General features: G+C 41.9%; 1 protein-coding gene across 6 annotated transcripts in view; it reads right to left on the reverse strand.

Moving 5' to 3' along the window:
• The window catches only part of ehbp1 (EH domain binding protein 1), a 146021-nt gene that overhangs the window by 59012 nt on the left and 68242 nt on the right, over window positions 1–18767 (reverse strand). For all 6 annotated transcript variants that reach the window (XM_051420285.1, XM_051420284.1, XM_051420289.1 and 3 more), the window contains 5 exons: window positions 13438–13616; window positions 12723–12771; window positions 4452–5243; window positions 2944–2985; window positions 2666–2812 (listed from right to left, as the gene is read on the reverse strand). In XM_051420285.1, the coding sequence (XP_051276245.1) occupies window positions 2666–2812; window positions 2944–2985; window positions 4452–5243; window positions 12723–12771; window positions 13438–13616 (1209 nt within the window). The remainder of the gene's footprint in view (window positions 1–2665; window positions 2813–2943; window positions 2986–4451; window positions 5244–12722; window positions 12772–13437; window positions 13617–18767) is intronic.

Consider the following 18767-nt stretch of genomic DNA (forward strand, 5'->3'; position numbering starts at 1 on the left):
CAGTCATGAGTCAATTTGTAAATATTTTTGATTTATCAAATTTAGAATTCAGAGTGAGCTAAAGCCCTGATGGTATTCCTGTAACAAAATAAACACGATGTGATAAAAAGGAGAAAAGGACAAACAGTAGAATTGATTTGCTTCTCCTTATTAATCTGCATCTGTTGCATCTTCATTCCAGATATTTTTTATTAAAGCTAAAACACAACTGCATTATTTTCTCTGAGGTATGGCATACTATGGATGAATGCACATGAGACTTTACATTAGAAAAGTGTGAGGATTATTGAACAAGCACAGGTGTATGATGGGAGGGAGGCATTATTGTTTAGCTGATGACAGTTATATGAAGTACTTCTTACAAAGTAAAATGAACTGTACTTACAGTTCATTTTACTGCTCTGAGCCATGTTTCTTATTAACAAAGAGCTTTCTCTGGACAGACTGCTCACTTACTGCAGTTCAGGAGAGTTTTGGAGGAAAACTTTTGTATTTAATGTGACATTCTGATTCACCTTTTCCTGTGGGCAAAGAGGATTTCCCAGCAGTGATCATACCTGACCTAAGAATGATTGATCAGTTATTTGAGCACTACAGAGTATTGTACGGTGCATAAATATCACAACTTCTCCAGCTTGAGTTAGACATGGTTTTATTTAAAAGATACACGTACCTCAAACTAACTGATCTGTCATTTGTGCTTTCAATGCTAAACCCCCAAAACAGCTAATGTAGCCCCCTCCTCTCCCTCTGCCCAAATCATTCTGTTGCCCCCACATTAGCCACTTCCCTGGAAGAATGAAGCCTGCTTTAATTGAATTAAATTATACCTTATGCATGCTAAACCACAAAGCACCTACTTAGACGGATGGAGAGTTAAATGGTAAAGGCTTGGGCCTCTCCAGCTGATAACATGGACACACACACACACCCATACAAGCTAATCAAAACAGGACATCAAGTAATCTAATCTGAATCACTAACAATTATCAGCACATTGGCCTCAAGGCCAGTCGTATTCCTTTGATCAATGTTTTCTATTAAAAAAAGTGTAAACAATTCAATATCTCCCTCTCGCCCCTCCTCCTTTCCCTCCTTTCCTTATGCATGGGAGCAGTGAGTGTGTGTGTGTGTGTGTGTGTGTGTGTGTGTGTGTGTGTGTGAGGGTTATTAACCAATTGTCCTTGGAAATGAGTAAGGAAATCAGGAGGACAGGGAGAGAGAAAGAGCGGAGGGTTGGGTCTGGCTACTTTAAGGAGCTAATCTAAGTGAAGTCAGCCATCTTGCCGCACAACAAGGGACAGAAGAGGACCTTTTTTTTGTCGCTAAGGAAATATTTCGGCACTGCAAAAGCTTTGAAAAACTCTTTTAATTTGCTTTCTTCCTCTGAAGACTTTTAACGCCAGCAGTCCTTGGAAGTTCCTCATTTATTTTCTCAGATTATGCCGAAATGGTTATTCCTGTGGCCTGCACGCAGACATTAACACACACATTTGCATGTCTACACACAGACAAACACTGACAACACACTTACATACGTACATAAGCACGCACACACAAACACACACTCTCGAAGAAACATCTAATTCAAGGGCATATATCTCTTTAAGGATTCAGGCAGCGAATGCAGGGGCATGCGCCTGCTGCCTTTTAGATATTTCATTACCAAAGGGTATTTATTTCATTTTACCCTCAAATCCGTTGTCGCCACAATTCTCACAAGACCATATTTTTTTCTTACCCCCCCTTCCTTTCTCAGAAACATTTGGAAACGTCACTGAGGATTTGACCACAGTGCTTTCCCGTGGTAACTCCTGGTACATCAGTGTGCCCCCCTCCCTCCCAGTATATTATGTTCAGTGGAGCGTGCTCGGTTCAGAGCTGGCAATTTCACTCACGTCTTCTCTAGTCTAGTTTGCTTCGGTACAGCGATTCTCACCCCCCTTTACCATGAATGTACTTTTGCTGACAGGTGTTTGTGTACAACATTTACTCAGTGTTCGGGGGAAATTGAGGGGGCAGCAAATTTGGTCGGGCTGTCATAAAAATTGTGCAGAGTCAAGATGACCAAGGAGAGACACTGAAAGAGAGAGCAAGAAATGCTTATAGAGAGAAGAGGGAGCGAGGGAGTCCATCCACACTTCAGTTTTTCATACTGACATGTTCAGGTTGTGACGTTCAGCAGCCCATAAGAGAGTCTGAGCAGAAGTTAATAAGGAAAAGTCTACTCTCCTTCTCAAAGGCTTTTCATAAAGTGTTCAACAAAGTGGACCGCCAGAGGATGAGACAGTTTGGACAGGCTTTTCCAGCATGTTGAAAGTGTGGTGAGAACTGTGGAAGTGACATTAGGTAGCTGAAGAGGCTTGTGGTCACTCTATTAGCTGTTGCAGCACACTGAGATGATGCTGTACAACACTTGGGTGCACAGAGGCAGGGGCAGACAACTGCAAGTCAGAGTCAGGACAGCCTTTACTTACTACACAAGACGTCAGACAAGCTGCCCCCTTCCTCAGAAACCTGAAGACCCAAACTGAGCCTTCTTCAGCTGTGATTCAGATCTGGTTTACAACGTCTTAAAATGACAACAGAATTAACCCCGATAGTATCAGAGTTGACAGTTTCATACTCAGGAAAGTCCAAGCATACACACACCACTTTGACTTACATCATTGACGTTTGCGGCCCTGTTTGGTGCATTGGTGGCTGAGTTGGGGACGTTCTTGTTGCTGGCCTTCATTGCAGCGTCTCTGCGGGCCTGCTCCAGGAGGAGTCTGGCTCTCTCTTTCAGTTCCTCCTGACGAGACAGCACCCTCTGTGTGCAGCGACAGAGAGTGAGTGTGAAGACATAAAACAATGCTAATTACTATAACATGGATGCGTACAACTAATTTCTAATCAAACTCATAAATACGGCGTCCTTTTCCTCATCAAAGATTTACTCACCTTCTCAGCAGGTGGACTTGATACAGGGGCAGGTGTTTGCTCCTTTGAAAGAGAAAATAACTTTAACTACTGGTGCATAGCCAAATACCGAAATTTAAAAACAGGTTTTAAAAAGAGTGAAACAAATTAATATTGAACACATGACATTTTTACCAAGATTAGCAAGCTTTCACAATTCATCCTTGTGCAGTGTGCTGGTGGAGGTAGAAAATTAAGACAAGCGAATCCAAATGTAGGAGCAGGATATAAAGTATCTCCCATAATATGCAGGGCCTGCACTTTGGCATTATGGGGCCATCCTACAGCTGGGCTCAAAGCCCTGTCTGGGTCCAGTGGTGTGGAGAGCATGACGGCTTTGACAAGAAAGCAAAACACACACCTAGCTTAGAATTTTATCTGCAGGGTAATCCTGGCTGTATTATAAGGGGGTGCAAACAGGGCAAAGAGAGCTTTTACGTTTGGCTTAGACAGGAACATTACAACCAAGCTGTTTATAACACTGAAACATGTTTATCCTTTCAGCAAGTCAAATCTGGCCTGGGTGCAGGCGAGGATGCATCCCGCTAACTAGATAACAGCAGATCAAAATGGGGTGTCATAGCTGTCATAACCCCCCTGCTGCCCCGTGACCTTTCGACTTGTAAACAGGAAGCGGTAATCTGGGGTTAACCAACACAGGCAGCAATGTATTCGAGGTGTGTTTGTGTGTGTGACTGTGTGCGCACACGCATACAGGTGCGTGCCAGTGGGTGTGTGAGACGAGATGAGGTGTGCTCTGCGCAAAGCGTCGCCACGCCTGAGCAGTCACGGCGCCAACTGCCATCAACTGAAGGGATGAGAAATATAATGAAAAATATAATGAAATGTCAAAGCAGGGGGTTCTCCTGGCTGCCTTCTATAGTCGCCACATGTTAAGGGCCCGGCCTCGACGAGTCTGGGTCTCGGCAACGAGACAGGCGACGACAACATCTAATGCAGAACGGGAGAATTTCGGTACGGTCATCTCTGCAATGGCATCAATGAGGTTGGGATTTGAAGCTTAGCGAGGTGCCAGGAGGGAATGAATGTTCACCGCATCCTCTGTCTTATGACTGATGTAGCTGTGAAAGTTTCAATCAAAGCCAGGGTGCAAGGATAAAAACCTTTTAGGGGGCCAGGCAGGTATCTGGAAGTAAACGCTGTCAGAATCTTAATACCTGACTTAAGTAGCAGGATGTGAATAAGTCTGCATCATACAAATTGATCCAGAGGTTGTTTAAGGTTCAAGATTTCTAATTAGCTGTTAGATGGTTTAATGTATCTCTTACTGACTCTCGAAGGGCATGTTTAACTGTATTCAAAACACAGGTTGAACAGAGAAGATTCCTGTTTCTACATCCCTGCAATTAGGGGCCTGCATGTACTGCTATAATTATCTTTTATTGAAACTGAGTGAACTCATCAAACATAAAGATAACAATAAGTACAATAACAAACAATAAACAACTGGATTCTTCTTGTGTGTTTACCTGTTTGGGAGGCATGTCTGTGTGGTTGACTGGAGGGGAGCCGATGTCTGAGGTGGGCTCAGACTCCGAGTGACGCAGGCTGGCCCTCTTCTTCTTTATGAGGTCTGCATCTCTGTTATAGGAGAAGCCCAGTTTTTGGTGGGGTGGGGAGGAGGCCCCTCTCCTGGTGGGGGACCCTGGTTCTGTGGCTCCCTCCCTTCTTTCCTCTCCCACCTCATTCTTCTGCTGTCTTTCCTTCTCCATCTCTCTCTCCACTCTCTGTGGTAACTCGCTAAGGTCTAAAGTTTTGGCTTTGAGCAGATTCCCCCTATCCTCAGAGTTTGATGGTGTCACGTGGGTCGAGTCTGTTGCTGAGGCGGCTAATGCTGTGCGTGGTGATGGGACAGGTGGGGACGACTGTAAAAGCCCTGCTGCTGGCAAGCTGACCGCTCCTACTTCGGCCTTCCAACCCGGCTCCATCACCTCTTCCTCAGCAGCTTTAGTGCCATTAGATTCACCGCCAGATGCAACAGGCTGAGCGTTACCCTGGCGGTGCTGCACGTCATTAAGTTCGGCATAGAACTTGTCCTGGTCTATGGAGGCGTTTGTATCGGTTTCAAAGTCGCCCACCTTGTACGTGCTGCGACTGCTGTTGGCCTCTATCTGCACCACGTTGAGTTCCTCCCCAGAGAAGTGGGCCCGGATCTGGTACAGGTAGGTCATTACTGTTAGCTTGTCAGGAATAGCCAGCAGCACCATGTCTGATGGTTCCAGGAGACGGGAGATACCCAGGCTCGCAAAGCCATCGTATGCCTGCCAAAAAAAGATACATAAGTAAACAAACTTTCAATTGGTTCAATGGTTGAATAAAGAAGAGTTACAACAAATTACAACAAGGGTTGAGAGGGATGGAAGGGTGACAATGATTGATGAGTTAGGAGAAGTCTGGTTTCTTCTTCAGAAATAGGTCGTATTTGGTGCACTGTATGCATGATCCATGTGTGTATGACTGCTGACAGGTCATGTCAGGGATGGTTGTCCCCGATAAGAGACGCAGATACCCCAAGACAGAGCGCTTAATCCCAAGGGGTGTGTGTGTGTGTGTGTGTGTGTGTGTGTGTGTGTGTGTCTCCTTATCGCTTCTCTACATCAACCTGCCCACGTTCTCCGTCACGCGTGTAATTGGTCTGATTAGAGTCTGATGAGAAAATACAGGTTTGATAATCAAGCAACACACGAAAACCCAATCCCCCATCACCAGATAGACTGAGACAGAGAGACAGAGAGAGAAGGGATGAAAACCATTATCGCAGCCAATGACAGGTAAATAAATAGATTAACAGGACACACACACACAGACACTACCTCCATTCCTGCATAGACACACACATATCCTCACCATCCATCTCTCCCAGGTATCACAGCTTGTATCTGGCCTGCTTGATAGTGTTGATCTAATTCCGACCTGTAGCAGCACTCGTTTGTTTCATTGCCTCCGTAGATCTCCGCAGTCTATCAATCTCTCCCTCTTTCTCTCCGTCTCCCTCTCTGACTTCCAAACCCGTCTCCATGGTTTTTTTTTAACCTTTATTTACCCCAGGGATTGTTTTGAAGAGCCTACTTACTCTTTTTCAGCCCTGTCCTGCTTCAATATAAGTCTCTCTTTCTTCCCCCTCCACATTTTCTTACCTTTATTTATCTAAAGAAGGGGTCTATTGAGCATGTGTGATTTACCTACTTTGCATTCATCCAAAACATCTGGGAGCTTTCTTGTGAAACTTCTGTCTCTAAGTGATGGCCCCTGAACAACTTTAAACGTGGGTTAAGGGCTTTTCTCAAGGGTATTTCAACTGTAGCAAATTATATTGACTGTGTGCGCCTTGTCTGTAATCACATATTTGTTACCTAATGCACCTTATTTCATGTTTCTGCCATTTTATTTGAATTTTTAAAAAATTTTATACACTAAATAGTGCCCTAAAAGTTCCACAGTGGAACCAGAACTGCAGTGTCTGCAGCGTGTATACTAACTTTTGTTTCACTTCTACAAGTTTATGATAGAAATGGAGAATTTCTGAGAGCAAAGACAATATTAGTTGAAGAAGCTTGCAATTGAGGATGTCCTGTTGTCCCAGGGCAGGGACAATAAAGATAGCACCTCGCACACAAAGATACAGTGTCTGGAACATTTTTGGGACAGGGAGAAATGTATCATTATCATGTATGCATAATAGAATATATATCATTATAATTGTTATGTGTTCGTGCATTGGCACAAGGTCTATGTCACACATGCATTTATACACACAAAATTAATCACAGAGAGCCAGCATTGCCAACATGGCATGGCTAAATTTAGCAACTTTTCAGATCTTCTTAGCGACCTTATCTCTAAAAAGTGACTAGCCACAATATTCTTATGACTTATTAAGATCATCAGGGAAAAGGTGAATTTAAATACATTATATTGTAATTCATTCCCATGCATGCTGCTCAGAGTAATCGCAGTCCACGACTCCTGGGTCTCTCCCTCTCCTCTTGCGCTGTGTGCAGACAGTGGGTTTGGTCTGTGAGGCACATCTGACCTTATCTCACACCCTTTCTCTCAGGATCTCTGGATTAGGGTGTTCCTATAGTTTAGCCTATATGTAAATAGTTAGTTTTAGCTAGTAAATATTTAATCAGTTTGTTTACTTACTTCACCCCCGCTTGTAGATTTTTTTTTGTCAAACGTTTTTACGTCAAATGTAGTGAGTTTTTAAATATTAGGCTAAATAATAATAATGTTCGAAGTATGTAAATTTCCATTGCCATATACCAATCAGAAACAGCTTTGCTTTTGCACAGAGATAAACAGAGATATTTTAACAGAGATAAATAGGGAACAGTAACTCAACCAATGACTAATGACTGACTCTGGCCAAATACCTTGGGTGTTTGCAGTTTTTATTCAAATAGAAGTGCAGGGAGCAACTAACAGAACTTCCACGATGGACCAGAGTCAGTCAATGAAGTCTAAGTTACTGAACCAGTGTTATCAAATATACTTTAAGACAATGGCTGTTAAGTCTGGGACAGTTGAAAGTAGAATACGGGACAGTTTCGGGACACTGAGGGAAAAAGTTAATTTTGAGCCCTGGTAGTCTTCTGCTCAGTAACACACATAAACAAAAGGCCATTTACACTGCAAACCTTCTGCTTACCATGATGGCTGCTTGTCACAGTGAATGTAAGAAAGTTAACATGGCCATTGCTCGACAGTAGTCTCCTATTCAGTAATAAGACGAGATGAAATAGAAGTCACTTGGATTAAACTGCAGTTATTTAAGTACACGTGAAGGCCACCGTTGCTCTATATTTAAAAGTTAATGAAAGAATGAAAATACAGTTAGTGTGGAGAATCCAGTATGATCAAGTACAATACAGTCATCTAATTTTGCGTTGGTGTTCTCAACAAGTGATCTCACGTTTTAATGGAAACCTACACCATAGGCATCTACGACAGGGTTGGCATTAACCCCTTGTGTCTATCAAGCTTAATGCAACACTACACCTGTCAGTGATGGTACAAAATCATGAAAGTGAACAAGGAAGTGATTTTGGACACTGCTCAGACAACCCGTTTTAATGTAGTAAATCTAATTTCTTCAACTGTATTTATTTCTATGACAGAGAACTAAACTGGTGACGAGAGAATAGAAAGAGAATTTGAGTATAAAACGGTGGTTAAACTGAGAGATGTTTCTCAATTTACAATCAATTATGATGTCTTTTGTTGGGAGGAGTCTCTTTCACTCTCACCTCTTTTGTCCCTTTCTATTGATGGAAAGTATGTGTTTGTGCTTGCAGAGACAAGGCAGGAAGAAAGAACTGACGGCGGGAAAAAAGAAAAGGGAGAACAGAGAGGAGTTTGCCTTTACAGGGAGCCTGTTTAAGTTCCCTCCTCCTTCTCCTGGCAGTAAGGGAGTGTGAAAGAAAAAAGAAAGACAGAAAAGAAAGAAAAAGAATATGGGGAATAAGAGGGGCTGATTGGGTTTCTAACAAGTATTCAGGGGAGCAAAGTGTGCTTGCATTGTTCCCTTCTCGCCCAGGGTAGGCTGTGAAAGAGAGCGACAACTTTGCTGCTCAATAGGGACAGAATGAAAGAATGAAAGAGAAAAGAGCGAGAGTGGGAGAACGTGAGAGCTGTATGAGGAGGAAGAAGGGAGGGAGGCTCTTGAGCAGGGTTTTGTTTCAGGGTCGATGTTAGTCTTGACATGCGCAACAGTCTTTTTGACCTCTATGCCATGATTTATTCTTTATATATCTTCTCTTATAGCTTGACAAGCGTGGATCATGTCATACTGAGACACTGATGACTATTGAGGGAAGACCTGTTGTTTTCTGTGGTGGTAGTCTATGTGCTGCGGTAAAGGATAAGGGTGGTGATATTCTAGAGCTTTGTTATTGTCAACAAATCCCAAGAAGACATCAAAATCAGCAATTTGTTGGTCTGTCTCAAACGTAACTCATTAAGAAGAACAACAATTTGTTTATTTTGTTTATTTCTTAGGATCCCCATTAGCTGTGCCCTGAAATACAGCTAATGGGGATCCTTCCTGAACAATGGAGTTCTATGACAGAGTAATAAGATATGTCAGCCTTTGGCTACACAGACAATACTTGATGTCTCTACTGGAGCAGTTCATTGTTGGTTCTGGTCTTTTTGTGGGATTTGTTGATAATGAGAAAAAATATAGAATATCATCAGATAAAACACAAAGAGTAATTAAACAATTCAATTCAATTTCAATTTCACCTAAAAAAGTTCAATATAGAGATCTGTGAAAAGAGGAGATCATGCACTATACGACAGGTAATGATGCAATGTTATCATTTATGGGGCTTTAAGGAAGTCATATCATCATTTAGTTACCATTGCATAGGTTTTTGTTGGTTTGAGTAGCTTTGTCTGCAGTGGTGTATTAAAGTGAAATACACCTTAATGCAATCAATTGTTACCCTATTTATGATGTCCCATATTTTGATGTATAACCATATGAAAATATTATTACAAATGATTTTAACTAAATCAGTCAGTCCTAATGATTGGTTAATAACATGTGAAACGAGCATATCAATAGAACTGAACTTCTGTATTTCTTAACCCTGATTAGAGCAACATTTTTGTCCAATATGAATTTCATCTATTTTGGAAAATATCTAGTTTTCTCACTTTCCATCATCTAGCTGACAAAGCTTTTGGTAAGGACTAAATGTCACCATTGCCTGCCCCAGGCTGCTGCTCCCTGCTCCCCCTCCACTCCCTCTCAGTGACTGACAGCTATCTATCGTTGTCAATCATCAACACCCCCCTCACCTCAGCCCAACCCCTCACGGTTGTGCTCAGGGAGCTTTAGCCTGGTGCTTGGTGCTACACTATCAGATGGCATGACAAATGACTTCTCCTTGGCCTCATTACACACACACACACACACACACACACACACACACACACACACACACACACACACACAAACACACACACACAAGAGCACACACACACACACCAGCATACTGACTAAACAGACAAGACGGGGGGACAAGCGGCCAAAACACGCAGGCTACCTCAACATGCAACCTCCTCAAACGCACACATGAACATGTGGACACATACACAACCATCCACAGACCATCATACATACACATATCCATTGATAATGGATCATTTCAAAGCCTGTAAATGTTCTAAATATTCACTTCTGTCTTTTTTTACCCACCCCCAATATTGATTGTCCTTATCTGTCATAATTCAGCACAGTCTGAGCTCATTGTAATCACTCCTCACAGATAGACGGTGAAAGGAGGAGGGGGCATGTCTATCAACTAGCCATGAAAAGCAGAGATAGTTGTCGTTTCTACACATTTCCATTTCTGCTGTCCATTCAATAAATTCTATACATTCTAATAACTCCTTAAGAAGCAAGTCTATACAACACTGTAGAAGGGAAAGAAGTCTCTTTTCATCACTCTCTTTCATCCTGTTCTTCATACATTTTGATTTCCTCTTAAAACATTTAATTTCTTTTTATAATGTTTCTTTATTCTGTCCTTTTTTTCTTGTTAGCTCTTTGGGGTCCTTAACCTGTCACACCTTATTGTCCTAGCCTGTGCCTGGTTTGAGTGGTTTCTCTTTTCTTGCAGGCAATATCATGAGCCTCCTTCTCTTATTTAACACCTTCAGGGTGCTATGTGAAACCATAGTGCATTACTCCTCTTTCCTGTAGTCTGAACTCACTAGCTTTCACAAACACAGGCACCTACGACACCAAGTGTGATTCATGTACAATTACTGTATGTGAAAACATACACACAGCTTCCACAGTATAAAAGCCCACACACATCACATCTTACATACAGTGCAAATCAGTTCACATGCATATTTTATTGACTGACTGCACATGGAAATTAATCTAAGAACCAACATAAAGTGGCATACGCTGTGAGTGTCTAACATTACAACCCTTATCACAATTGTCAAGGAATGGTGGGAATATTTGTTTTTGGTTAATAAATCAATAATAATCAGCTACGTCATTAGTTGCTAACTTTACGAATCAATAATATCTGAACTCTTGGCTTATCTCAGTTCTTCATCCTTTACCTGTTCTCAACATTTTCCCTGCTGACTAAGGTACACACCAGTGTATGAAACGGGACTCTGATTGGCCAGTACAGCGCACATTAACTTCAGATGTTAGACCAAAAAACTGGACATGTAACATGAGCAGCTTTTTGATGGTCTCCTTATTTAACACTTAACAAAATATTGACGGTCAAATGTTTCTATGAATCTTAGAATGTGTGAATATAATATAAAGACACACTGAAAAATCTAGCTTTTAATGACATTTTCAGACTGTTTCTGGAAAAGGAAAATAATCTAACCCTACACAATTCAAGAACAAGAACTAGACATTTACTAGTAATACCTTCTTTGGCATATTACCAGTGTTGCTAATATACATATGTAGCCAGATTCTTGAGGGCTACATGAGCACTTTGGCAGGAGCTGATATCAGTCTGTGTCTCCTCTGTGCACTGTAAAGGAACAGCTCGCTTGGTCAAATGTACATCAGCAGCTGGTGTAGATCTTTACAGAGAAGCTGGTCGCAGCGCGCTGGTTTCAGTGCTGCACCTATTCACCAAGTATCACCTTCTACGGCATATTCCCATATTACTTATATCTAAACCAATTTCTTCAGGGCTACTTGAGCACCTGGAGGGGGGTGAGGGGCAGTTAGCAGATATGGGATTGGGTCTCTCCCTCTCCCTCCACTGTGGTTATTGTCAACAGGGTAGCATTCATGCCTAACAGGGCCACCAGAGGTTATCGCTGAGCCAGAGTGTGTATGAGAAGAGGAAATCAAGCTGCAGGAACCCGACGCATATCGTTCTGTGTAGCCCTCGGGGCCAAAGAGGGGACAGGGTGCCTGTGTGTATATATGTGTGTGAGTGTGTAGTAGCAGGGTGAAAGGGAAAAACACCAGTGTGCATTTGTGTGTTTCGCAAGTGTGTATTGAAAAAGTAAATGTGCGCGAAGAGCCGGAGGGACAGTGGGAAAATGGGGATGTGAGCGAGTGTGCACCTCCAACTGTGAATGTGCAGATATGATGACATAGGGCAAGGAGAAAAATAGGTGTGAATGGGATATTCAGTTGAGCTGTAGGAGTGAGTGCATATGTGTGGGTTGTAATTTGTTAGGACAGGAGAGGAATGAGACCAAAGAGTCTGTGATACTCAAGCCAACATGGATTACAGTTAGTACACACCAATAAACACATGCATACGCCCTCCTGCCCATTCTTTTACACACAAGCACACGTACAAACAAAACAGTCTAATCAACACAAGACAAATATGCTCTTATTATGTACACACCAACATCAACACACACAAAGCGGAGGCAGTTTAGTAAGCTCCCAGCAGGCAGCTGAGTTAAGATACCATCTCACCTCTGCCAGGTGACTAAGTTATGCTTTGGACACACATCGCCATGTACACACATCACAGCAGGGGGAACGTCTTAAGAACACTGTCATTATAACACTGTGGCTGTAGTGCATATGTGTGATTGTGAGTGCACGCATTTCCCTGCCTTCATGTGTGTTTCCACCCTCCCCCATCAAACCATGAAACACACATACACACTATATCCAGGGATTAATGGCAGATCTCTAAATAAGGCCAAATGGAGATGTGGATGGGAGGGAGCTAAGTGGTGTGAAGGGCCCAGCGGTGGCTGCCTCTTACCTTTTTGTTGTTTTCTTTAATATCCTGAGGATTGAGCGACTTGTAGTCTCTGGAAGAACAGTGGGGAGGGTCGGAGAGGAGGCAGGCGAAGGAAAAAGAGAGAGAGAGAGAATGGGAGACAGAGAGAGATAGTGGAGAAAGAGCTGTGTTTAAATATGCATCACATGTAATGGCATTAGAACTGTAACATGCAATTTCATAGCAGTGCAATCAACAGAACTAATAGAGTGGAAAATATGTAAAAATAACACACCGGAGTGCAAAGGCACACAAGCATAAACACACACACACACACACACTTGTACATAGAGCACTGTTTTGATAAATCATCTACTCTCTTGATGAGGTTTTCCATATGTTGTACTTTTGAGCGTTAAATATATTGAATACTTAAACATTTAATGAAATACACACACACACACACACACACACACACACACACACACATAAGAACAAAGAGATAAGTGTGCAACTCTGTATTCTAATATGAAAATTACAGCTTGAGTGTGTGCGTACTTATGTACACTGTGTAATGTTCTTGTGATCTTAATCAAACACACTGACAGGAATGATGGATACGTGGACATGGAATTCTAACCTGATGACAGGTTAACTGTTCAAATATGTTACCAAGTTATGAAAGCAGGCAGAGCCAAATGAGAACAATAAGAAATAAGAAGGTTTTTTTTATGCATGTTTGTTGTGTGTTTCATACATTATGTCAGGTCTGAAATGGTGCAGCAGGGCACAGAAGGCCAACCCATTCCTCCAGGAGGTGGTGAAGTTAGTGATCTTCACCCCTCGGTAGTTCTTGGTGACCTCACGGCACCAGACCAGCAGGGACTGGCTTGCGTTGGGTTTCCCTCCCAGAACCGGGCTCGGGACTGGGCTGGGCTGTAGGCAGAGAGGAGGAAGAGGAAGAAGGAGGGTTTTAAAGGGGGGTGATTAGATGTTGTCAGAGGGGGAAGTATTGACAAGGGAGGAGGAAAGAGGAAATGATCTTAAATTAATCTTTTGAAATATAACACCTTATTACACATTCATGCAACATGTCAATATCAATTTCATACATTAGACCGTTTTTGGGGTCACACAAGTTTCATCAGTGTGGATTTTCAAAAGTGTGAATGACAGTACTGATGGTTAAAAATAAATAACGCACAATGAAAAAGCACTTCAGGCAATCTAACATAAAACACAAGTGACCCACAAGGTCCAGTGTGTGGGATTTAGTGGCATGTAGCGGTGGGATTGCAGACTGCTCGCCTCAATCAAGTGTGTAGGAGAAACTATTACTATGTTACCATTCTGGACTACTGTAGAAACATGGCGGACTCCATGGAAGAGGACCTGCTCTCTCTGTCGATATGAAAGGCTCATTCTAATGCAACAAAAACTATACTCATATAAAAAAAAAAACCCACCATATTCTGCCAATAGATCCCCATAAAGCTTACACACTAGACCTTTAATGTTTTTTTGGTATCAGAGAATACTGAACCTGTTCTCCAAACCCATGGTACTTTGCACAGATTTGGGTTTGTAGTAATGATTAGATTTTTAAAATGGCCACGTCGCCATTTCCCCTTCCGTCTGAGCTCCTTTCATTGTTGATTTCTCAATAAAATGTTTTACTTAGCAACCTCCACCCATCCAATTAGTTTGCTTTACTGACATACAATGAGCCCACACATGCACGTACACGCACACACGCAGACACACTCCATAATGAAGGGTCATGCACAAAGCAGCATATGACCGTGGATAATGTAAACATCTTATTAATTAGCTCCGCCTTTGAAGTCTTATCTGGGTCGAAAGCTTTTACCATTAGGAGCCTTTCCTCTCCCAGACTCCAAATCCCACAAATCCTTGGTGGCATGGAGACACTGGTCTTCCTCCGACGGCCAGCAGAACCAAAGCTATTCTGATTATTCATTTGGCCATTCACTAATCTGGTTATGGAGCGACAGATATGGGCTAATTCTCTCAGATCATTTTGGAGAGAAATGGCAAAATGTTACTGAGATTTGATTAAATTCATTAGAGGTTGGTGATCAAAAAGAATTTAAAATGTGTTCAAACTCCAAATGCACATTACTATTGTATGCAAGACAATCACATTAACATGTGAGAAATAAGACATATTTCCTTAATCACACGACACAATATGTTTAAGCAGGGTGTCTAAATTTGATCCGGATTAATTCGACTTTTAAAGGCTATATTATCAATACACAAAACAGGATGAAAATTTGAATTCTAGTAAACATGAACATTTGGGAAAATATAGAGTATAATATTGTTAAATGGTATTCAAGACACAATCTGCTTTACTGAATCTTAAGACTTTCTGTTTAGTTAATACAACTGAAAATGCTACCAGACTCCAGCCCTGCAGATTAGCGGTCATGTGTACTCAGAGTACCTTCTTGCACGATATTGGCTTAGATGGCAACAGCAACAGGAAATCTCCCCAGGTAATGTTTGATCGTAACGCACAAGATGGTTATGCAAATCCAACCTTTACTTAACCTTTAGTAGTGAAAATTGAATGAAGAAGTGTTAGTTTTACACAACCTGATATTGACCACTACAACAGTTTTTAAAACACACAATGAAGGCCTGGAGAAAACACAGCTCACACCAATGTGAGTCTCAGTCCTGTAACAAGGCTTGTGGTGGCCAACCAACCCCCTCTGTTGGTGGCTTTCTGCTACTACAAGATGAGGGGGAGCCGCAGAACTGATGGGAGCCAAGGCAAATTTGTCATTACAAATTTGAGGAAGCAGTATTATTAGGCGATGGTGTGCTGACTTGAAGCGATACGCTTCAGCTTAATGCTGAGACCTAGTGTCAAACCACGCTTCTGAATTTTCTATCCAAACCTAATTTTAAGATTGTCTGATTAAGATTGTCATCCTTTTGATGTTTGGTTGTCCTTGCTGTTGAGAAATTGTAAGACACTAAAAAATGACTGGTTTGTAATGTCAACAGGAATAAACAAAAGAGTGGTACTAAAGCAATATTAGTCAGTTAAGCAGTAGTCCATAAGCACCTAGACGTCTCTTACTCTTCTATTGTTGTAGTAACCTGTGACCAACGAGCCTGGAGCCTGCTGAGATGCCACAAGGGCCAAACCAGATGAAAGGGACTGGAGGCCATCTCTAATAGCAACTCCTAACCTTTGCACCAGTGTGTGTGTATGTGTGGGTGTGTGCGCGTATGTGTGAGTCATGCAGGCCCCTACGGCAGACTCAGCACAGGGAGACGGTAGCGAGAGCCTGAGGGGCGGACACTTGACATTTCCGGCTTTAAAGGAGGGCCTTAACCTTTCCCCATAGCTTCTCCAGACACGTTTTAGGCGGCCTCGACAATGCCTGCGTGCCACTCAAACAAATGGAAGAAAAGAATAAAAAAAAGAAGAGGTGAAAAAAATAAAAACGAGGGGAAAAAATGCAGATATAACATGGTTGCTATTACTGTATGACAGAGGTCAATGCAAACAAAGAATTGTTTTCTGACTCTATCAAATAATTTTAATATAATTAACATACCACTGACTAATCTAACATAATGTAGGTATTTAAACTAAAAGACCCTAAAAGGCAAGATTTACATGTCTCTACGTTTTCAGTACACAAGCACATATCTCTCTTAGCTGACGGAATTAAACTTGTTTCTCCAGTTGTCCTCTCTTTTACCGTTTTTGTGTGCCATTAAGAGAGAGAGAGAGAGAGAGAGAGAGAGAGAGAGAGAGAGAGTGAGAGTGTGTGTGTGTGTGTGTGTGTGTGTGTGTGTGTGTAGAGTTTCAGTGTGGAGTGGTCTTCCTCCAGGCCTTCCCTTTCTGCTTTTTCAAGTGACGGTTGAAAGTAGCTGTCTAATTTGAGCGCCCTAATTACCTTGGATTAGAGACCAGGTGCTATTAAAGCAATTAGACACACAGTACACTCCAGTGCCGCAGACCCTGTACCCTAGCCGGCGGAAAACACACACGCACAAAAATACACACCTGTGTAACACGGCCAGTGAAAAAAAAACAACAAAAGAAAAACAGTGGGACACACAAACTTTAAGGCTTGCTCTCTCATACACACTCACCCACCCCCACCTATTAACATGCAGGTGTCTGAGCCAACAGACAACAAACACACACAAGTAAACATGCACTATAATGCACTGCAAAAAGGTTAAAAAAAAAGGACGAAGATACTGATACTTGACACCTTAATAGTCAACTTACTCAACCTTAAGCGTTTTAATTATCTCTTTTAAACTGTCATTTAAAAAAAATCAATGTGTCAATGAGAGTGATTCGTTTCTTCATTCCTGACAAACCAGTTTTTAGAAGCAACACGGAGTTCTTCCAACAACACCGGCGCGTGACTAGCAGTGACCCCACGTTCATCACAACCCAACCTGATGTAATTTTCTCAATCGGCAGCCCAGACTGTTCCATTACGCTCTTTCCAGATAACGGGTTACAAATGCATCTACGCTCTCAAGCTTTCACATCCATCAAATATTGAACAAATACCATATCTTCTTTTACAGGACCTGGCTGCATTTCCTTAAGACACAAACACGGGAGGAGTGAAATTTTCATGAGGAGCAGAAATGCACCCTGACTTATCAAACAGTTTGCTGTCTTGCCTAAAGGAAGGTGTGCACATATATGTATTTTTTGTGTGTGTGTGTGTGTGTGTGTGTGTGTGTGTGTGTGTGTGTGCATCTTTTATCTGTCTGTGTGAATGTCACTGGATGTGTGTGTGTAACACTGACACAGCCATGTAGCCAGCTCAGCTTGGGGGTAGGATTAGCGGAGAGCATTGCCGCGGCCCACAAACATTCCATATTAAAAAATGAAAAGGCAACCTTCATTACTATCAGTGGCACATAACCTCCCCTCTTCCTCCTCCTCTGCTACTATTATACACAGCCCTAACAGCCTGGGCGAAAAATACAAGCCACTGACAAGAGATTCCATTATTCCTGATGCCTCAGTGTCAACAACATACATCCGACGGGGCAAAGAAAGGAAAAAAAAAAAAAATAGAAGAAGGGAAAAGGATGTGAGAGAGAAAGAAGGGGGGTTAAGCTCACTACAATGCCTGAATGACAAGATAGGAGGAAACCTGGGAATGGAAGCATCCAGGTTCCTGTTGGTGCTGGTGTCAGGAGCAGGATTTTTGGTGTCAGCAATGTGATTTTAGGAGGAGGGATGTGATTCGAGATCATGGGTAAAGCGGATGAACCGTGATATGGAAAATTAGAAAATTGTCACAGGTCGATCTTAGGTCTTAAGCAAAAGAACAATTCTGTAGCGGGGTTGGAAATTGTTTCTTTTAGACTTGGGCAATATGCCAGTATCTACTGTACTGTGTAAGGGCAGAAGTAATTTAAAATACCTTTTAGAGCAAACTTAGCAAACATCCACTCACTTACTGTAAGTGAACAGTACCATAACTGAAAGTAAATCCCTCTTTTCCAACATTATACATGGTGAGGACGGGGTAGGGAACATAGGTTAAGTTTAACATTATTAGAAAATGATATTGCAGTATATATGGATTACAATACTAACAATTATTATCTTAATGATGTCTGCCTTGTTTTTTGTATTTTATATCAAAACAAAGTTATTAAAAATTATACAGATTATTGCAAATAATTATTTTACTGTTACAGTACTCCTTGGGTTGTAAGACAGGCAAAGAGTGGATAACTGCAAACTCTGGGGTGTTAATCTGACAATCTGTCTACTACTGGGTCACCCTGTTGGCCTCCATGAAGATGGACAAATGTAAACAAAATCACGCAGCTTTATACACAATTAAATGACCAAAGAGTATAAAGGTCATTAAAACTGGCTTTTTAGAGTCATAAAAAAGATACAAGTGAAACTCTTTAAGTGGCGGTTTTGTCTCTCCCTCTGGGGCATGACGCTTCAATGGAAACTTAACTGGCCTCAACCCAATGACATAAACCCACGACTCTGTGGAAAGAAAAGAGCTTCCGTGTCTTTCCAATCTCACTTTCATGGCT

Source organism: Dicentrarchus labrax, unplaced genomic scaffold (assembly GCF_905237075.1).
Source record: "Dicentrarchus labrax unplaced genomic scaffold, dlabrax2021, whole genome shotgun sequence".
Lineage (NCBI taxonomy): Eukaryota > Metazoa > Chordata > Actinopteri > Moronidae > Dicentrarchus > Dicentrarchus labrax.